This window comes from Prionailurus viverrinus, chromosome A1, assembly GCF_022837055.1.
Source record: "Prionailurus viverrinus isolate Anna chromosome A1, UM_Priviv_1.0, whole genome shotgun sequence".
Taxonomy (NCBI): domain Eukaryota; kingdom Metazoa; phylum Chordata; class Mammalia; order Carnivora; family Felidae; genus Prionailurus; species Prionailurus viverrinus.
This window is the reverse complement of record NC_062561.1, coordinates 191,660,318-191,682,292: the sequence shown is the minus strand read 5'-3', so window position 1 is coordinate 191,682,292 and position 21,975 is coordinate 191,660,318. Positions and strand designations below refer to the sequence as shown.

The 21,975-nt window shown below is 41.8% G+C and overlaps 2 protein-coding genes across 4 annotated transcripts in view; one reads left to right on the top strand and one right to left on the bottom strand.

Annotated features, from left to right (window-relative positions):
* Positions 1 to 169: 169 nt before the first annotated feature.
* GARIN3 (golgi associated RAB2B interactor family member 3) lies at positions 170 to 21,269 on the bottom strand. Of its 3 annotated transcripts, XM_047867106.1 has the most exons (6): positions 20,939 to 21,269; positions 19,290 to 19,470; positions 11,326 to 11,434; positions 3,947 to 4,122; positions 2,671 to 3,323; positions 170 to 1,875 (listed from the first exon to the last, which is right to left on the bottom strand). In XM_047867106.1, the coding sequence occupies exons 4-6, from the start codon at positions 3,948 to 3,950 to the stop codon at positions 691 to 693; spliced, it is 1,842 nt and encodes a 613-aa protein (XP_047723062.1). In that variant the 5' UTR covers positions 3,951 to 4,122; positions 11,326 to 11,434; positions 19,290 to 19,470; positions 20,939 to 21,269; the 3' UTR covers positions 170 to 690. The 3 variants fall into 3 exon arrangements, with proteins under 3 accessions (XP_047723062.1, XP_047723054.1, XP_047723069.1); XM_047867098.1 differs by lacking the exons at positions 19,290 to 19,470; positions 20,939 to 21,269 and adding an exon at positions 12,528 to 12,543; XM_047867113.1 differs by lacking the exons at positions 19,290 to 19,470; positions 20,939 to 21,269 and adding an exon at positions 12,528 to 12,542 and having other exon boundaries at positions 3,888 to 4,122.
* The window catches only part of ITK (IL2 inducible T cell kinase), a 58,384-nt gene continuing 52,238 nt past the window's right edge, over positions 15,830 to 21,975 (top strand). Inside the window, exon 1 of the mRNA XM_047867084.1 lies at positions 15,830 to 16,102. Within this exon, the coding sequence (XP_047723040.1) occupies positions 15,965 to 16,102 (138 nt within the window). The 5' untranslated portion in view covers positions 15,830 to 15,964. The remainder of the gene's footprint in view (positions 16,103 to 21,975) is intronic.

The window sequence follows — 21,975 nt, the reverse complement described above, 5'->3', positions numbered from 1 at the left end:
TTCAGATTTTTTGGGCCATAAGGTCTCTCCTGTAACTATTCAGATCTGCCATTTTAATGAGAGAGTAGCCATAGGCAATATACAGATGAATGGCTGTGGCTATGTTCCAATAAAACTTTATTTACAAAACCAGACGGTTAGCAAGATTTGGCCCTCAGGCTGCCAATTCCTGATCTAGATGATAAACTTCTCATTCTGATTACCTAAAAATGCTGCTATACCCCCCTTTACCTCCCAATTATCCCAAGGAGACAAGAGTTCTGTCTTTAGTCTATGGACTGGACTGAATGTCCATGTTCAGGTACCTGCGGGGAGGAGAAAGAAGGGCATAGGGACATAGTGGTGGTGATGCTTTCCAACCCATAGTCTGTGACTTGTAGCCATAGTCTTGGGGAAACCAAAGGCAGAAAGGGGTTGAGGCAAAGCATGGCTCTCAGTTTGGCTCTGCTGGTTATGGGTGGGAGGTCAGGTTCTGTTTGACTGGATGCTGGGGTCTCAGGCTGCAGCATAGTTCACATCACAGAAGCCAGTGTGAAGTCACTACCAGGCTAGGGGATATAGACATTCAAACAAGATAGCATTTCTTTTGGAGTTGCATGGTTTCCTTTATTAGAGAAAGCTGGAATTGACTCTCTAGGGATGTTTCCCCGAGGCTGGGTCTCCACTGCAGCTTCCTGTCCGGTCTCCTATTTAAATGGATTTGGCTTCAAAGATTATTGTCTCCATTGTCTCAGATGTCAGGGTACTACAGATATCCTCCTGGCCATCCTGGGCTTTCTCTATCTTGGCCTCTATGTTGCGCTTCTCTACCGTCTTAGCCACGAAGTCTAACTCCCTATTGTGTGTTGTGGCCGCCGCTTTTGAACCAGAAATGACTTTCAAGCTCTTGAAGAAAGAGCCAATTTTACTGGATTTCTTACTTACAGTACCTGAACTGTTTGCAGATTTTATCTTCCCCGATTTGTGAGCTGTCCTTGACTCCTTTGCCACAGAGCTGCCACTCTTGTGAGAGTGGTGTCCTCTCTTTCTTACATGGCTCTGCCCTTTCTCCTTTTTGTCATCTCTTTTGTCATGGCTGGATAAGGACCGGTGGGAGGATGATTTCTGGGTCGACTTGTTCCCTCCCGTCCTGTGGTGACTTTCACCTGTCCTGTGGTGATGGGAACTTTTCCTACTGGAAGTTCTATCTTTCTTTTCTCTTCTTTCTTTTTTTCCCTTCTGGGTTTCAGCACTGGGCTGGGAGACCTTCTGGCTTCCATCCCGTTCACACATGTAGCCTTCACTCTGCAAGGTTGAGACGAGGGGTGCTGCTACTGGGTCTTTCCCAGTAGGCGTGCCAGTCATCACTGCACCTGCAAACACCACACTCATGCTGCTTGCTGAGGAGAGATTGTCAGTTCCTGTCGTTACTGTGGAATTACCTACCGAGGATGTGCTTGCAGCTCCCAAGGCCACGTTCGTACCCTCTGAGGATATATTGACAACACCTGCAATGGCCTTGTTGGATCCACTTTCTCCCGGACATTTGGCGGCGGCTCCAGCCAGGGCCACTGTGTTTACCCGGCCTGGACCTATAGCCTTGGTTGCCGATATGCTCTGAGCACCGGAGGAAGGCCTCGTTCCTGCCCCTGCCACTGCTAAGCCTGTTGTAGCACTCGTTGCTGTCCCTGCTACTGCCATGCCTGTGGCTGACCTGGATGCTGCTCCTTCAGTAGTCCCTGAAGTCTTCAGGACCGCAGGTGAACCAGGCATTCTGTGGTGGGCATGATGGATTCCCTCTCCCCCAGCGTAACCAGAAGAGGTGGCTCTAGACACCTCATGAGGCTTGTGAAGCCTAAACTCATCCTGATCCCCTTCTCCATGGAGCTCTGGGGTCTGTGTCAGGGGAGGAGAAACAGGTAAGAGAGAGATGACAAAGTGAGACTAGAACTTTCTACTTCTTTCTCAACCTGGAACTGAACAACCCAAGGGCTTATAATTGGAAAGACCTTCAAAATTATCAAGTCTATGCTCCCACTTGGTGCAAGATCCCATCTACAGCACCCCTGTCAAATGGTCACTTGGTTTTGCTCAACACTCCCAGCACCAGGGGATGCATTCATACAGTTCCCCATCTTCATGTATTTTTATTTTATATACATGGGTTTATATCTCTGCAGGACAGGTTCCTAGAAGTAGGGTTTCCTGGGCCAAGGAATCCACACATTTCACATTGTAGTGGCTGCTAAAATTGTGCATGTGCAGACACACATGGGTTGTCCTGATTTTAATCGGTACATGGTAGTCACAGGGATACAGAAGAAAGGACTTCCTAATTGTTAACAGTGTTCCACAGCTGATGAGACTAACTGGGTTGGGGTAAGTGTTGAAGAAGAGATTAGACAATCAAAATGCTGTGGAAGGAATTAACAACCTTGGGTATGAGACCAGAACAGCTGCTAGCTAAGGTCTCTCTGAAAGTCAGCCCCATGGGACAATTTTGAGATGCGCTCAGGAGCTCCCCCAGTGTGGTAAGTCCTGTAGTGGTGGCTCATTTGACTGTGTGCCTATTCAAGTGGAATGTGTTTCCCAGGTGAGCTTCAGAGAGCACCAGAGGTGTTGTAGGACTAGCTTTCAGCTACTCTGCCAAAGCCCCCTGCCTCATTTGCTTGAGTCTCTGTTGATGCTTACCACTAGGCTTTTGTCATCCTCTAAGGTGGCTTCATCCCCAGTTCGCAGTGTCGGGGTACTGCTGCAGCTATCCACTGGTGGTCTCAGGAGATAGACAAGTTTTTCCCAGTAGCAAAATAGGTCTTCTCGTGCATCTGAAGAGGGACACAGCTGCAGATAGAAAGTGCGGCCAGTGGCCAGCTTTAGGCGCAGCTGCTGTTTCTCACGATCATGAATGGAGATCTTGACAAACTTTAAAGGAAGTAGCCTGGTGAGCTCTAGGGTCTTCATGGGCTTGCGACCTCTCCCCTTGGTGGTCCGGGCGTGTCTGGCATGCTCCTCACAGACTTTTGTTGGTCGAGCCAGTAGCATGACATCAGGTAAAGGGAGGATGGGGCTGGTGGATGCAATGCCCACAGTCACCATTCGGACACGGTTGTGTACATCAATCACCTCTCCTTTTTTGCTGATCTGAATAAAGTCGCTTTCAAACATAGGTGCGTATTTGAAAATGTCATACTCTCCTCCCTTGTACAGTTGTCGTTGCAGTTCCCCCATGGAGGTATTGAACACGCCCATTGAACGGTAGCTGTGGGCCGTGTAATAAGGTAACAAATACTCGCTGCTCACGGTTCTCTTCATTTGAGACAGCTCCACCAGCCACAAATCGAGTCCTTGAGAGAGAGAGGGAGTGAAGGCAACTGCCCATCTCCCTACAGGGCTCTGCCTAAATCTCTTCCCACCACCGCATTTATCCTCCAGTCCTTTGTGACCTGTCTTCATCACACACCCCTTTGTCCCAGCCTCTAAGCAGTCACCCCCTTGATGCAGGGTCACCAGTCTCCCCCCACCCCCCACTCCCCACCCCAAACTAACCACCACCTCACCAGGGGACAGGCTGACCCTACCAGGATATAGATGTGCGTAGACCAGATATTCTTTCTAATCAAGATATTGGGATATGTGATTTATGAAACAATTCTGCTTTTGTAAATATCTGGGTAGTTTCCAGTTTCATTGTTGTTACAGATATCCTTATAATGATCATCTTCCTGCAAGTATAGTTATACATCTGCTAAATTATGTCCTAAGGATAAAATCCTGGAAGTGGACCCTGTGCATGCTAAGGGCAGGGATCTTGTTGGGATTGCCATTCTGCATGTCCCCAGTGCATAGCACAGTGCTGACAGACACTGGAAAGTAGTTGCTGAGTAAATGGTCAAAGGGGCTACTGCTACCTGTTAGAACCAGAGTTCCAATTACACGGTGGTTTCCAGGGTACGAAGGCTTTTCTCACCCATTTTCTCATATGAAGGAGGTGAAATTTGAAAACCATTGTTTTACAGTGATGAAGGCTCAGGATTATCTTGCTCAGTGTCAGAATGCAGAGCTGGATTCCATCCCAGTACTTGTGACTCAGGTCAGGACTTTTTCCTCTGCCTCAAGCAGCATGGCTCACCATTAGACTTCATTCTGTACCAAATATGGAATCATTCATGGTTAGCAATATGCGTGGGGACTTACTGGGAACCACAGGAATTCATAGAGGTCTTGAATCACCATAGGGTTTCCCGCACTGGTATGCTTGCTGCTTCACTCTTGATGTCTACCTGATAAACCACTGATGTTTTGTTTCTTTGAAAATCTCTTCAGAGAAATTATGGCAAAGATGCCTTTTTAGAGGTTTTTTTTTTCACTTTGCACAGGTGATAAATCCAAATTCCCCCTCCCCCAGTTAGAAGACTACTTCTAAAATAAAAATGCACCATCCAGAATCACGGATTACCATGTGGAGGTCTTGAAATAAATTTCAACCCCAAAATAATCCTTTTTGTATCCCCAGTGCCTACCACAGTCCCTGATACATTGTAGCCTTCCAATAAATGTTACTTTCCTTGTAGTCATTGAGATTAATTCTTCTATTTGTTTATTCAACAAAATTGATTGAGCAAATATGAATTTGGGGACCAGAAAATGGAAATGCAAAGATAAAGGTCTTTACCTCCAAAGAGCCAAACTGTTTTTCTCTAAAGATGTGAAATGACTTCTCAAAAACAAAAAACAAAAAACACAAAGTGTCTTCTATTCTAAGGAGATAATGACTAAAAGTTGACAATATCAGGTTTAAAAATAAGAAGCTGGGATTTTCTATATTATACTCAACCATATGTTCTCATAAGTTTTTTTTTTCTGATGAATGGTTAATAATTAAAGAAATCATAATCATATTATTAAGAACTTACAAGCCAGGTATGTTACTAACCACTTCACATTCTTTTAAATCTTTAATCCTCACAATAGATCTATAAATTGTAGATACTAGTACTCTCCATGTTTTATAAAGGAGTAAATGAGGCAAAGAGAAGTTAAAAGAGCTTCACCAAGGTCACAAGAGATCCAAAGCTCATGGAAGCCCCCATTCATTTAGTTAATATTGTTAAGTGCCTACTTTGTGCCAGGCCCTGTTCTAGGTGCTAGCAGTACAGCAGCGGACAACACAGACAAATACCCTTGTTCTCACAGAGTTTGTGTAAAGACAGTAAATGAGTCAAATATATGGTATGCCCACTGATGATAAGTGCAGTGGAGAAAGATAAAGTAGGCACGTGGGATGGGAGCATGTGCAAGGAAAGGCGAGCTGCAGGTGGTGGTCAAGAAAAGCTCAATGTGAAGCAATATTTGAGCAAAAACCAAAAGGAGGTCAAAGAGAAAGCCATGCAGACCTCTAGGGGAGTCGCCCCTCAGTCAGAGGGAAAAGCAAGGGCCAAGATTCTGAGGCACGAGTATCACTGGTGTGTTAGAGGAACACCAAGGGGGCTACAGTGACAAGAGCAGAAGGAGGGGGAAAGTGGTTGGAGATGAGGCCGAGAGGCGGCCGTGGTGTTGGTAGGGGAGCAGATAGCATGGGACAGACCTTGTAAAACATCGTGAAATCTTTGTCTTTGGGAGATGATTGGACTTTCATATACAGAGGGTCATTCTTGCCACCATGTTGAAAAGAGATTGTTGGGGCACCTGGGTGGTTCATTCAGTTAAGCATCTGACTTTGGCTCAGGTCATGAGCTCATGGTCTGGCTAGCCCCGCATCGGGCTCTGTGCTGACAGCTCAGAGCCTGGAGCCTGTTTCAGATTCTGTGTCTCCCTCTCTCTCTGCCCCTCCCCAGCTCATGCTCTGCCTCCCTCTCTCCCTCTCTCCATCTCTCTCTCAAAAATAAATAAACACTAAAAAAATAATTAAAAAAAAAAAAAGAGATTGTGGAGGTACCGGGGACAGAAGTGGAGACTGGGTGGCTCCCGTAAGAGACAACGATGGGTAAGAGGTGTGTGGGTATCAGTGTCAGTAGTGAAAAGTGAGCAGTTGCAAGACATGTTTTGAATGAGGCAGCTATTATGTATCCTGGTGTTGAACAGTTTTCAATAACTATTAGTAAGTGAAAAAAAGCAAGTTGCAAAATAGCATACATGGTATGCCATATATTTTGGAATAAAAAGTTGTGTGTGTGTGTGTGTGTGTGTGTGTGTGTGTGTGCACGTGCACACAAAGGTGTGCAAAAAACTTGTTGGCTGAGGGAAATGGTGGGATGGGGACTTAGTGCTTCAGGACATTCTCTTTTACACCTTTTGGGTTCTGTTTCCAAATTATGGATTGTGCATACTACTTACACAAAAATAGAAAATATTTTACGATTTATAGATTTATAAAAATGTTATGTCAGGGGTGGCTGGGGTGGCTCTGTCAGTTAAGCATCCAATTCTTGGTTTCTGCTCAGGTATGATCTCACAGTTTTGTGAGATCCTGCACTATCAGCACAGAGCCTGCTTGGGATCTCTCTCTCTCTCTCTCTCTCTCTCTCTCTCTGCTCCCCCCCCCCACTTGCTCCCTCTGTCTCTCTCTCAAAATAAATAAACTTAAAAAAAATGTTATGTCAGTAAAGCTCTATTCTTAGAATATTCATTGATTCAGGCCTTGGTCTAGAAAAGAAGTAAATAAATAACTTCATAAAAGTTAACTCTCTATAGCACAAAATCTCACGCAAAATTTATGTTTTTTCTTTTTTGATAGAGAGAGGGGGAGAGGGAGAGGGACAGAGAGAATCTCAAGAAGGCTTCATGCCCAGATTGGAGCCCAACACAGGACTCGATCCCATGACCGTGAGATCGCTCAACCATGAGATGAGCCACCCAGGCACCCCTCAAAGTTTATTTTTTATTTTTCTTTAGGACCTTTCAAAATTTAATTCTCTCCTCCCAACCTTTAAAAGTCTGACATATCCCCTATCAAGAAAATGGAGATCAGTAACTTAAGATCTATTTACTTATTGTCCATTCCATTGTTACTTATTGTCCATTGTTGTGCTAAGAGCATTTGGGTTATCACAAAGTGAGTCTCAAAAATTTTTAGGCATTACTTGCATACAAATATAGAATGAAAACTTAGCAAAGATTTAATTAATCCATCAGTGAAGGAACCAGCAGGATGGTAAAGCTGGTTCAAAGGAAAATCAGAGGAATAGTCATTGGCATTGGAAAAAGAAGTCAGGTGAACATTGTCAGGTTAGATACAAAACTGGTTAAATGTCTACAGGGCAATAAAATCTTAACCTTTGGGGTTATCTTTTTAATAGACAGAAAACATTTGGATCTCTTCTAAACAAAAATCTATAAGTTGTTACAGAACTTCACAGAGTCGGAGACTTTAATCAATAATGGATAGTCTTCTTAGGGTACTGAAAATGTTCTCAAATTACATTGTGATAGTTACCAACTCTGACTATACTAAAAATCACTGAACTATATACTCTCAATGGATGAATTTTATGGTATGTGAAATGTATCTCAATAAAGCTGTTAAAAATAATAGATAGCCATACTTTAGTCCTAACTTACAGGTCTAATTCCATTGTCTCTCTTCCTTCTCTTAGATAATCAAATAATCCTTGGTCTGGCATGTTAAGCAATGCTTTAATATGGCACTGAGAGTACAGGTGCCTGCTTGACAATTCTTTATTTACATGTTTTGGGTAATTTTTCTTAACAAGGAAGATAGTGAAGCATGTGTGAACCCTAACTTCAGAAAAGCTTACAATACAGTAGAAGAACACACTGTAGAAAGGAAGACAGAACAAGAGGGCAATTAAACATATGATAGGGTAATAGTTAATGAATTGAATGAGTGCTGAACCTAATAACACCCATCACAATATTAAAACCAACAGTAATTGTTTTGCAAGAAAAACTGCCAAAGCTACAATTCTAAGCATAACTTTCCATATATTTTTAATTGGCCTAAGATTGAAGAGACATGCAGAGTGAAAACACTGCATGTGATATACGGAGTATAGGTAGACATGCAAGATTATAGGTGGTTGAAATCTACATATTTATCATGGGAAGAGGTTTCAAGTCAATAACCTTCGTTCCCCATCTATTATTTTGAAAACCAGGGCAAACAGTGGCTATATATAGCCTTTTCAATGAATATGCCACCTGAGAGGGCATTGTGAGCTAGGGCAGGATGTGAGGGTGGGGAGATTTCCATACTGTACACAATATGTATCTGCTGGGTAAATCCCCAGGCCTAAAATACAATCCACAGTACTTTTATGTCAGTGCTGCTAAGCGAGGTGGTGGCGTGGGATGAGCTGCGGTTAGCCTTTAGGCACCTAGGACTTCAGGAAGCCAATCTGATACTCTGTCTTACCTTCTGGCTGTCAAAAAAAGGCCACAGCCACCTTGACTCTTCCCCTGAGGGCCAGTATGCAAATCAGTTTGCTTCTGCAAACTGGGTTTAAAAAGAAAATGAGATGGTATGCATAAAAGAAGCCAGACAGACATTCTAGATAGTTTTATTTCTCAGCATTATGATCCAACTAATGTCACCTCTCTTCGCCTCCTACCTTTTTTCTGCTTCCTTCTTTCTTCTGTCCTGCACGTATTTGGCCCCACACTGAGCCAAATTTCTGCCCTGCTCATCACAGTCTTATGAATATTCTCCTCTCAGCTTCCAATTTTGCTGTTTATAAGCCATGAGATGTCCTACCTTAGCTTATATATTTGTTTCTTTGATATTATACTTTCAAAGAAGCTTGCCATCAAACACACACACAAATAATACAACAGTTAACATTAAAGATAAAAACAAAGATTAGAAACTGTATAGAGGTAGAGAGAAATAGCTGATTCAGGAGCTGGGATAAGACGATGATTACAATTGAATATTAAATTTAACTTTGAAAAATACTGGAAAAATGTACGATCAGTGTTAACATTGATTATCTCTGAGGGGTGACACTAGAAGTAATTATGAACTTTGTCTGTTTGCTGGTTTTCCTTTCCCAAAAAGGATATACTTCACTGTTACAACCAGAAATAAACATCCATTTCAGAAAGTTAGCTCTAAGCTTCCTGACCATCTATTATCACTGTCTTCTGCTAATCAAACCAATAATTGCTGTCAAAAGGCTTAGTTATCTTTAGTTGTAAATTGGAGAATAAAAACAAATTCTCCCATAATGTCAGTTTTTAAACTATATAAGTTAAAAAGTGACACATTTTTCTACCCTTTCAATTCTGTTTGCTGAAAGTTTGATATGTAAATTCCCTGACACAGTCCTGTGGGGATATATACACACAGTAAAACCTTGGTTTGTGAGCCTAATTCTTACTGTATATTTCATAATGTATAATTCATAATGTATATATACACATATACGTTACAATAAACACAAAAGGTTTTTATGTAAAAACAAGATTATGCCCTCCATATTGGTCTGCACCTTTTCTATATTAACAATATATTGTGTACTTTTTTTAGAATGATACATTACAGATGTACTTCATTGGTTTTCATGACCTTACAGTGTCCCGTTGAATGGATACATCATACATTATTTAACCACTTTCTCAATGATGCACATATAGACTGTTTCTGTTACAATCAACACTGCAGTAAATACTTTGTGCATTTTATCTATGTGCTCATGCTTTTTCTCCCCTCTATATAGTTCTAGGAGGAATAAAGGTTTATGAAGTTTTGGACTGTTTTCTTAAGTAGACTTCACACCCAGCACAGAACCCAACACTGCTCTTGAACTCACGACTCTTAGATCAAGACCTGAACTGAGATCAAGAGTCAGGCGCTCAACCAACTAAGCCACCCAGGCACCCCAAGGCTTATGAGGTTTTTAAAGAATACCCAAAACATTCTGGGTATCATTATTAAAGAGATATAAATAAACTTGACCAAGTTCAGATGAGAACCACAAGGAAAATAAAGGGCTTAGAAGCCACATCCTAAGATACAGTTCTCCAAGGATCTCTTTGGCCTGGACACAGGAAGCTCTGGGATTTCATAAGAAGCATCTTTACTTGTCTAAATGGCTATTCCCTAGAACAGAGAAGAGGACCAGAATTGTGGGACCTCAAATGATAAAGCAACACAAATGGACCTTACATTACTGTAAAGGCGGATCATTTATTGACATAGTGGCAACACTCTGGTGTTCCGATGGAGGGCCACCCCACTGTGCTCTTGGTTCCTGTGGTTGGGTAGGGCTGACTGTATCCCACCCCGAAATCCAGGAGAAAGTACAGACCTAGAGATAGACAACAGAACATTCTACTGCCTTGTCTGTGATGTGTGTGAGCATGTCACCCAAGCCGGGTCAATGACCCACAGTTCTGAGAGTTTTGCTGGAACGGTTAGGGAAAAGAATCCGGTTCCAATGGTAACGCATGTCAGCCTATAACTCCTGGCATCCATTTTGCTGCCATGAGGGAAAGTCTGCCTAAGCATGAAGCCCACATAGAACAAAGAAATGAAAATGAACATTTTCGATGTCATTGTTTATATACCTGGATCCAGTAGTGCCAGATTGAATTGGTTTTTTCCTTGTTATAGGGTGATAAATGAGGTTTTCTAAGTCAGTTTCAGTTGAGGCCACAAAAGCCTGTAATGATATAATTCAAGGAATCACATACCTTCCTATCCTAAAATAAAGTACTATATCATCTGTGACACAATAAGAAGCAACACGGGTTCTACCAGTAATGGTATTTGCCCACCTCCAGCCTTTAGAAAACCAGGGCTTGAAAAGTCAAGAGAAAGAGACTTGGGTACACCACGCATTTCCTCTCACAACCCACCAAGGGGAAGGAGAGAAGGCGCTTGCGTCCATCAGAAGCCAAGTGATGGAACTTTAAGGGACTACTCAGTGAAATTGACACAAGTCTCATAACGTTTAGGAGAGATGAGGATTGGTGTCTAAATTGTACTTAGAGAAATGTGATGGTGAAAGTTTGTGGAGGAGCTATTTATTTGGTGTCAAAAGGGGGAAGGGGTGATGCTTGGGGCAAATGGTGTATCCATCAGTTGCAGGGCAAGGGTGCCTGAGTCTTGCAGTACAACCGTATAAGGGAATAAACTGGCACGCAGTCTCTTTTCATGGAAAATTCAAGAGGACAACCAAGATGGACCGAGGGATCCCAACAGAGTTGGAAGGAGCAGGAGGCACACTGGAGGTGAAGCCCAAGACCTGAGGGTCGGCTCATTGGCCAGTCCAAGTGGCATCGCCCACATCAAGAGAACTGCTGCCAGAGCCCTCTGAAAATAATGACAGCCACAAAGCACATGACAATACTTTCCCACAGAAGAAAAAGGAACAATTGTGTACCTACCACAAGCAGAGGGCATCGACCCCAGATTACAGCTGAGCCTTGTTGAATGCTGTGATTTTTTCCTTCTTCCCCCCAGGCCTGAGCCTGAACAGGTGGGTCCGGAGCCAGCCTAGTAGGAGGGGCAAGAGGAAGAGTTAGGAAATGCTGGAAGAGTCAACATGGTCTAAGCTTGAAGCAGACCCATGCTTGGGAAAAACATGTTTTGAGGAAAAGCATTAAATTGAATACATGTTTGCACTTTTGATTATTACAATGAACTGGACTGGCCTTGTTTTCCCTTTTCTTAACTTCTCATTATGGAAATTTTCAAACTTGCAGCAACATGAGGAGAACAGAATGAAGAATGCCCACCTACCCAGCACCCAGTTTCAATAAATGTCAATTCAGAAACAAACATTTTTCATCTCTTCCCCTACCTATTTCTCCTCCTTCCCTGAATTATAACAAAGAAAGTCTCTAGCATTTTATAAGTAGTTATTTCTGTATGTTTCTGTGAAAAATAAGGACTCCTTTAACATAACAGGGCCATTATCACACCTTAAAAAAACTAGTAATTAATCATCAAATACACAGTCAGTGTTCATATTTCCCAGTTGTCTCTTAATGACTTTACAAAACATTTGTTTGAACCCAAATCCAAACAAAACCATCACATACTTGATATGCCTCTTAAAGTCTCTTTTAATCTGCAGATTCTCTATCTGATTTATTTGTTGCAGACATAGGGTCATTTGTCTTCAGTGTTTTGTGTTTTCTGGACTCATCCAATTGCATTTTTATGTGTCCTTTGCACTGTTCCTTTATTTCCTATACTTCCTGCAAACTTGGATTTAGATCTAGACGTTTGGTGAGATTTGTGTTTGGTTTTTTTTCCCCCTTTGGTTAGACTTCTGCATAGGTGGTTTTGTGTCCTTCCTCTTTCATTACATCAGGAAATACATACTGTCTAGTTGTTTCTCTTTTTGTGAGGTTAAGAGTCATCAGTACATTATAGTATCATCAATCTGATATATAAACTATAAATATTTCCTGTTAGCTTTTCACATAATGATTTTAGCCGCCGCTGATGACTGCCGCCTAACTCCTTTGTGTCACTTGGATGGCACAATGGTGGTATTCCGTCACTCCCTCCTCATTTGTTAGTTAGTATTCTTTTCTAAAGAAGGATTTTCCCTTATTAAGTATTTGATCACTAAACTGACCTGTAGCTCTTCAAGAAAGACAGTAGACACGTTTTATTCTTTCCCTTTGTTTCCTAGTTTTCAGAATAATAAATCGGTTCTCTGGACTCCTCCAAAGGTGATCAGTGGGTTGATTTTTGGGTTTTTTTTAAGCATCTCATGAACTCATGATTTTAACATTTTGGCTATTCTTCAATTCATCGCAATTACTGTTCTTTTTGACACCCAATTGTTCCATCTTTGACAAGTAGCTCCTGTGGATTGGACTTTTTAAAACCAAAACAAAGGGATTATTTATTTTTATGTTTTCCTGAAAGCTATGAGAAAATATTGAGCCTTTTAAGGTTACATTTAAGTGAGGACAAAGACAAACCCCAGTGAGTGGGCTTAAAGGTATTATCCAAAAGAGAATAAAATTACTTATGATTGTACTTCATGAAGACTTGGCAAATAAGGGCACCCAGTACAACAGTTACTGATGATATTTTGATTTCCAAGATGGGAATACTTTGTGAAGTCTGTAAATCTTTCAACCTGAACCAACCAGGTACCCTTTTCAAAGGAGTTTACAGTCTATTATTAAGTATAGTACTATATTATGTATGTTAAGACTAGGTTTGGTGTTTATGATAGAACTTCAAAATAACAGAGGCTTAGAAAATGTAATTTTATTTCTCTTTATGTTAAAAAAGAAAAAGGTGATGCCAGGCTGGCATGGAGAGTCCAAGGTCATTAGGACCTACGGCTTTTTCTATCTTGCATTCCATTGTCCTCAACATGCAATTTTCACCTCATGATATAAAATAGCTGCTCTAGCTCCAACCATCATATCCACATTCTAGCCAGTAGGAAGGGAAAAAAGAGAAGGAGAAGAGTATGATGACTGCTATTAAGGACATCTCCTGGAAGTAAGAGATGCTCATCACATCTGCTATGTTCCATTGGCTAAAAAATAGTCATGTGACTGAAAAATGTAGTCTTTATTCTGGCTAGCCATACGCCCCAGATAACCTTCAGGAGGTCAGTTACCCAGAAAAAAGGGGAGAAGAGATATTTGGAGAAAACGACGCTCCTTGCCTCAAGCCCAGAAAGAAAAAACTACATCGTTTGGGCAGTGTATCTCCACGCATATCTTAAAACCTCAGAATGTAGGAGTGGGAATCATTTAAAGTATCCACTTTTCCCACCTTCTTGAGTGTCTTGACTATGCCAGGGCATCCAGTATATGAAACAAAATTAAGCTGTGGTCTGCTGATTTATGTACAAAACAGAAAATTTTAGATGATTACACTCCTATACAGTAATAATGATTATTTTGTTTCATTATTCATCCCCGCCCAGTATATGCCATCTCTGCTTCCTCTGAGATTTCTTGGTTATTTACTTCATGCCAGAAGTAAGACTCACATATTTTACTTTAACCATGTACTGTTTCTAAGGCAAGATACATGACTAGCATCTACCACTCAGAGTTTAGGGAATTCAGTTCTCAAAAGGACCCTACAAGGAGACTGAGGATGAGAGAGGGTAAGTGGCTTACTCAAAGAGATACAGCTTAGTAAATGACAGAAGCAGCATTCCAACACAAGTTTCTTTGTCTCAAAGCCAAAACATGCTTTGTTTATTATGCCATTCATATTTCAATATATTTGTCTTAAGTGTTTTATGGTCCTTGTCTCTTTTAACTGTCTAACCCAGTTTGGTGATTATTCATTCAACACATTTAAAAAAAATTCTTTTTTTTTTTTAATTTTTAATGTTTATTTTTGAGAGAGAGAGAGAGAGAGAGCAAGCAGGGGAGGAGCAGAGAGAGGAGGAGACACAGAATCAGAAGCAGGGTCCAGGCTCCAAGCTGTCAACACGGAGTCCGATGCGGGGCTCGAACCCACAAACCATGAGACCGTGACCTGAGCCAAAGTCGGAGGCTTAACCGACTAAGCCACCCAGGTGCCTCTTTTAAAACATTCTTTCTACACACAAGGCACTGTGATGGTTGCTGAGTATATAACACTGACCAAAATCCACACATAGTCCTTACCATCATGGACCTTCTAGACTACTGGGGAAGATAATCATCAATCCAAAATGTCACCCTCCAAAATGCAAGATGACAAAAAAAAAAAAAAAAAACAAAAAAACAAAATGCAAGATGACAACTGTCATAATGGGTATAAAGAGAAAGGTATAAGGTATCATCTGCATATAATTGGTACATTAGACTTTGGAAAGCCAGGAAGGCTTTCCTGAGGAAGTGACACGCAGAATAAGACTTACAGTGTAATTTAGAGTTAAAGCAGGCAAAGCAGGGGAGAGAAGATGTTGTCAGGCAAAACGAGATGTACAAAGTGGTATAAGGAGAATTTGTGAAGGCTGGAGTGAGAACATGTGAGCCAGCTGGGAGACGAGCCTGGAGGGAAGCCAGAGAGCAGCCCTGCAGTGCCTTGTGTAGGGGCACTGCTACCCCAGTTTTTCACAGCTGAAAACTGAGGCTCAGATCTCTTGAGTAATATGCCTAGAGTCTCACAGCTAGTTAGGTACTGGAGCCAGAATTCAAACTGTGGTAGGTAGAATAATGGATCCCCTAAAGATAGCAAAGCCTAATCCCTGGAACCTATGAATGTGTAGGTTACATGACAAAGGGAAATTAAGGTAGAAGATGTAATTAAAGTTGCTAATAAACTAACCTTAAAATAAGGTGATTATTTTAGGTTATCTAGGCAGGCCCAGGGTAATCTCAAAGTTCTTAGATTTGGAAGAGGGAGACAGAAGAAGAACTTACGTTGTAGAAGATGAGAGAATTTGACCCGCTGTTGTTAGCCCTGTAGGTGGAGGAATGCGGGTGGTTCTAGAAGCTGAAAGGACAAGGTAACAGATTCTGCCCTTAGGGATCCTCCAGAAAGGATCACAAGCCTGCTGAAGTCCTTATCTTAGCTTGATAAAGCTCATTTTAGACTTTTGAACTACAGAAATGTAAGATAATAAATTTGTGAGCCACTAAATTTATGATGATTTGTTACAGCAGCAACAGGAAACTAAACACAAACTATGCCCATTGGCTCCAGAGCCCATGTGTCTACCCCATGTGCAACATGGCTTAATTGTTAGATCGCCTAAACCAGGAACTATAAAGATTGAACTCTAATGCTTCCTAACATTTTGACTCTCAGAATCTTCAAATATCATTTCCAAACCATACAGCAAAGGGTATGTGTAGTTTTTACATATGCCTCTTAGTTTTGTGAATTTCGAAAGGATGTGGTTATGGCCTGTGACATCAGAGGAGAAGCTCCACATTGTTGACTGAACACTGATAGAAAGATAACATCGGAGGCAAGAGGCCTTTTAACAGCTCTCTGAAAGTCAACTGCCTCCCCAGTGCATTCCTTGCCCTGAAGCTGTGTCCTTTGGCTGTGCTACAGGGTGATGCCCAAGGTGCATCACTTCTCAAGAACTGGATCATGAACAACTTTATCCTCCTAGAAGAACAGCTCATCAAGAAATCACAACAAAAGAGAAGAACTTCTCCCTCCAACTTTAAAGTCCGCTTCTTTGTTTTAACCAAAACCAGCCTGGCGTACTTTGAGAACCGTCATGGGGTATGTGAACACTTGTGTCTTCTTTTTCTAAACAGTATTTTTTATTTAGACTAGGCTGAATCATGAAGATACACCTAGAATAAAATAAGGGGACACAGACATGCTGGTTACGACCGCCTAAAAAGTACAATAAGAGTAATCCGAAGAGAATGTGGAGAAAAGTCCAGAGGTGGGGTTGTTATATTAGGTGATTTTAGTTCTAAAATCTGCAAAAGAGTAAGTTTAATATTTATTAATGTTTTTTTCCTGCAAGTTTAATTTTAAAATTATAATAATTTATGTGGCAAATGCTATGATTGGATAGAATTTGAACTTCATCGGAAATACACTAGATTTTATGGAGCTTAGATGAATAACATATTAGCATTCAATGGGACCTAAGGGATGATCTAGCCCAGTTATCTTAATTTATAATGGAGGAAACTGATACTTTAAGTGATAGTTCAGTGTCAACATTTTCATGAATTTACTTCTATATGTCCCAATGGTCAGTATTCACTTAATATCTTGAAATAATATTCCCTAGGCACCTAATTATCTAAAACTTGCAAGGCCCAAAAGTAAACCTCTATATCCCTTGGAAAATTTACCAGGGTTACCATGGTGTTATGAAATACAAACCAGTGGTTCTTACCCAGAAGATTACAGTTGCTTATCTAGGTCAGTCTTTTTGTATATCTAGAGATAGTCTTAAATTCTTTCTACAACAGCAGCGATAATAACATCAACATGAATAATCGTAACAATATAGTTGGGTACAAAAAACACTGCATGAGGAGAAAGGAGACCAGACTCTACGTCTCTCTAGGTGATGGAGCCTGGGTAAACGTCTCTACCTTTTGTGTCAGATTCTTCCTTTACAAAATGAAAGGTCTGGAAGTACTACCTCCTTTCTTGAAAAATTTGAGCCCCTGTTTAGCCCTTTGCAGTACATTTTCAAAGCAGGTGTGTGACATTGTACTAAATCATTGTATTAGTTTTTCTATCATTAGGGAGGTAAGGCAGGGTTTTCACCTATATTTTACTGAAGGGGAAATAACATTAGGTGCTTTATGGTTAGGGACAAAGGCATCCCCATGCCTTGTTAGGATCTGACTTAGTAGGATAAGCATGAGTTTGAGACTTTTTGAGAGCCAGGCTTTGAAGTGTTCCATGAAATGGAGCCCTGAAGGAGGCCTGGGTATGGAGCCTATGGGTGTTGCAGGCGAGATACTATCATATCACTTTTTAGAGATTCAGACATGCTCTTCTTCAGCATTGATATCTTACTGATATCAATCAATAATCAATCAGAAGGCATAGAGAAATACTTACATAAACGACTTGCACACAAGCATGCACTATGTGTCACCTATAAATAACAAGAGCATTACACTTGTGGGAAGAAACCTTTTTTAAAAAAATTTTAAAGCCTCCAGGCACCTGGTTGGGTCAGTCAGTTAAGAGTTTGACTCTTGATTTCGACTCAGGTCATTGATCTCACAGTTGGTGAGTGGAGCCTGCTTAGGATTCTCTCTCTCTCTCTCTCTCTCTCTCTTTCTCTCTCTCTCTCCCTCTCTCTCACTGTTTTTCAAAAATAAATAAATAAATATTAAAAAAATTAAAGCCTCAGTCTTACCAACTGTAAAGCGGGTATGTTAACAGTACCCATGTCATGAGAATGTGGTAAAGACTAACAGAGAGAATGTATTTAGACTGAACTATTTGAAATTACCACTCAGTGGATCAAGACAGGCCAGACAGTGGCGATTTCAAATAGTTCAACTTAATACGTAAAGTACTTAGCATAAGTTCTGTCACCTAGTAAACGCCTAGTAAAAATTAGCCTTTTTTTGTATCATCATCACGTCTCAGAAGGAGCTAGCAGGGTGGTATAACATTCATTTTCAAATGAAGGAAAACGTTCAAAGTCAAGCTAACATCAAGTTCCTGGATTCCTTCTCTTCTGTGACTAAATACAAGCCTGTGGAGAGAGACATACATTCATGCATTATGAAATGTGTGATGCTGAGGCAGCCATTGCCCCTCTCGAGGTCACAGCTTCTTTTTCTCTTTTCTCATTTGGAAAATTATGTTTCTTGCCCTGTCTTAAAATACCGTGGACTTATGATATCATACAGAAAGTAATCCTTCTACCTACTCAGAAAAACATTCCATAATTTTGCAAATTAAGTATGTTTTTTTTTCTAACTTTAAAATATCCATTTTCTAATTTTAAATATCCATGTCTAAATATCCATCCTGATTGAGCCTGTTATTTTGACACCGATTTCGCTCTGGTGTCTAGTGTTAAAACGTGTGAGTGTTTTCAGGGGAGCCAGGAAGCGCCTCAGCCTGGCGGAGCAGTGGCCCAGAAAGAAGCATAACGTTGGCAGGTGGTGGGTCGCTGGCAGGCATGCTTTCAGACACCACCCTGTGCCTGCCAAATTCGTTGCAAAGTGGTCCCTGATGGCTGGCATTCATTAACAGAGGACAATGAGATTAGGGCCCCCAGTGTGCTGATAAATGTTGAACTAGCCTACAGTGGTAGTGGCAGTGGAGAGCATCAGGCAGCTCTAATCCATAGTGTTTGCTGATTTCTCTGGTGTAAATACTCCCATCACGGCCAATTTCAAACTACTGGTGTGATGTCTACTGGCTCACAAAATTCCTCCAGATTTAGCAATCAGCCCTCATGGCCCACAGCAAGCCAACTCCAACATACCAATGACAGCTTTGAATACAAATAGTCTCCAGAGAGGGAGTCACCAACCAAGCCACATGCTTAGTTTGCACATGACTGAAATTAGATTATTTCCAGGGGCAAAAGAGAAATGGAGGGAGGGCCTTGGGTAGTTCAAGTGAGCATGGCATGGAAGGGACAGCACAGACGGACACAAGCATCACTGATTGGTGAGGCCAGTATAGCTAAGTAGAGCTGGATTCAAATTCTGGCTTTATCACTTTCTGGATGTGGGGTCTCAGGCAAGGTCTTTAAACCTTCTTAAGCCTCTGTTTGTATTTTTAAAGTGAGGGCCCCAATGCCTCCAGGCGATGTTGAGTATTTCATAAGGAAGGCATGTCATAAGCTCAGTACTAATGATCTTCTGAAGGACCCTCAGGAGAACTGGAAAGGTTTCCCGGTTTTAATGTCTCTGCACCTTAGGGATCAAGCGTGTTCTTTTCACCATAGTGTGGGAGCCATTACCTGTATGTAGGACAGTCAAGACCACCATTCTACTCAGGGTCTGGTTATGGGTCTCCACTTCACATGGGCTCTCCCCGTTAGCCTGCAGTCGAATCTAGCAGCAGAAACATCTCTTGGAGCATGCATCCTTCTTGAATTAAAGATGACAGGTCAGGAGATGGTCCCCCTTTCCTTGCTTTTCCTTGCACAGCAATCAAAAACACAGCGTCTGGTGTCAGACACATCTGGGTCAAAGACCAGCTCCTCACTTAAAAGCTATGTAGCTTTGTGTAAGTTGCCTAAGGCTGTGTGACTCTACATTTTTTGTAACGATTAAACATTCCTGGGGCACTTGGGTGGCTCAGTCAGTGAAGCATCTGACTTCGGCTCAGATCATGATCTCGCAGTTTGTGAGTTCGAGCCCCGCGTCAGGCTCTGCGCTGACAGCTCGGAGCCCGGGGCCTGTTTCAGATTCTGCGTCTCTCCATCTCTCGGCCCCTCCCCTGCTCATGCTCTGCATCTCTCTGTCTCTCAGTAATAAAGAAACATTAAAAAAAAATTTTTTTTTTGTAAAAATGATTAAACATTCCTTCTGGATCTTGCTTCCTTTTAATGAAAGGGAGGTTACCATTATTCTAATAATAATAGGAACCAATATTGCTGTCTACTTCTCCCCATTTTCTATGGTCACTTTCCCCGGGAAAGCCACTAGCAGCTCTCACCTGGGACTGCTACCACCTCCTAATGGTCTCCCTGCACCCACTCTGCCCCAGTCGCCCCCCAACCTATTCCCCACACAGCAGCCAGCGTGACACATGGTGACTGTGATCGCTTCCTGACAATCTTGACATGTCCCTGCAGAGATTCTCCCCTTAGATCTAGAGCGGACACCAGAGTCTGTCACATGCCGTCTTCCCTCTCAGTTCGTGTCCCTTTTTCTCCCATCTCTCTGGGATCCAGCTACATAAGATTTGCTTTGACTTTAAGTCCCTCATTTTGAATGTCGCTTGCCCCGGGAAGCCTTCCTTGATTTCTCCAGACTAGGCCATCTACTCCTGTTATGCTCTGCCTTAGCAATGCCTACCCTCTCTTCGGAGCACATCCCAGACTCATAATTACCCACTTATTAAAGTGATTGCTGTGCTAATGTCACTCCCCCAGCCCACCCTCCATTAGATTATAAGCTTTATGAGAGCCAGCACCCAATTTGGTAAACATGGCATCATCAGTGTTTATAACAGCGCCTGGCACATACTACTCACTCATGCATTATTTGTGGAAGGAAGAAAAGGAGGGAAAGAGCAAGGACATGAGGGATAGACATACCTTTGGAGAGGTTAGAGTTTCACAAATGAACTCCTGATAGAACAAGGCTCAATTCCAAGAGTAGAGAACAAAGCAAGTTATATAGGACTTCAAAAGGAAGAGTTCTGGGTGTAAGAGTCAGCAAATAAGACTCCCCAGAATTAGAAATTCATGTCCCAGCCTTAAAAGAGGAAGAGGAGGATTCAGGAGGTTGGAATTTTAAGAGGTGGGTCAGAGAGGCACATGCAGGAACCAGCAGGTGGGCCAGCCCTCCACCCCCACCCCGCTACTCTGTTTTTTTCTTCCTTCTTTCTCTGCTTCTCTTCTACAGTTAAATTCTTTGTCAATAATACTCTTAAAGCTACCTGAGCTTTTTTGCTTGAGTCTTGCATCAGCCACAGTCTCTTTCCACCTCATTCCTACGTGATCCTGTTGCCTTCTGGCTGGGTTTTCACTGACACTCAAGGCTCCATACAGTTTATTATCCATGCAACACCTAGAATGAACTTTTAAAATGATCTTACAATAAATGATAAATCAGATCTTACTCTCTACTTTTAAGCCTTCCATGGCTGTTTAGAGTATTTAAGGAAATTCTCAGCTATGGCCTACAAGACTCTTCATCTGGGGGTCCTTATCTGCATTTCCTATTTCATTTCACACCACATTCCCATTACTCACCAGGCTTCTACCACATCTGCCTTCTTCCTGAACCTTGAGCACTCCAAGCTCATGCTCACTCTAGGGACTTTGGACAGGCCAGGACTAGGGGGAGGCAACTGAGTGATACACTTAGGGGGTGCTTGCTCTCAGAGCCTGCAAATGCAGGGTCTTTGCATTAGCTGTTCCCACTGCCAGGAACACCTCAGGTGTTTGCAGGACTGATTCTTTATTGTTTCCATCTCTTTAAATATTTTCCCAGGATCCTGTTTCTTTCCTTTTCTTCTCCTTTCTTTTCATTTCTTTAGCACACAGATACTTCAATATATCAGTATCTGCATGTACCTATTGGGTTTACTGATGTGCTTCCCTGTTTGTTTTCTGTCTGTGCAGCCCCTGGGATGAGAGCAGGAGGACCTTGCTCATCACTGCATCACCAATACCTAGAACAGTGCAGGGTGCATAGTACGTGGTTGATAAATACCCAATAAATGAACAAAGATCACAAAACTCAAATTGAATTCCAAAGAGCATCTGGGAGCTAAAAATGTGAGTCTTGTCTAGCTAGGCAAAGAGAAGTAAGGATCCAAGGCAAAGTATTTTGCAATTCAGGCCACTCAAGGCCAAAAACGTGTGGTTTCAATGTCTACCTTAATAGATTTTCTTTGTGAACTGATTTTTGCCTTTATGATGTGATGTTGATGTTTTATGGGAAAGCTAGTGGATGGAGAGTTTCTATTTT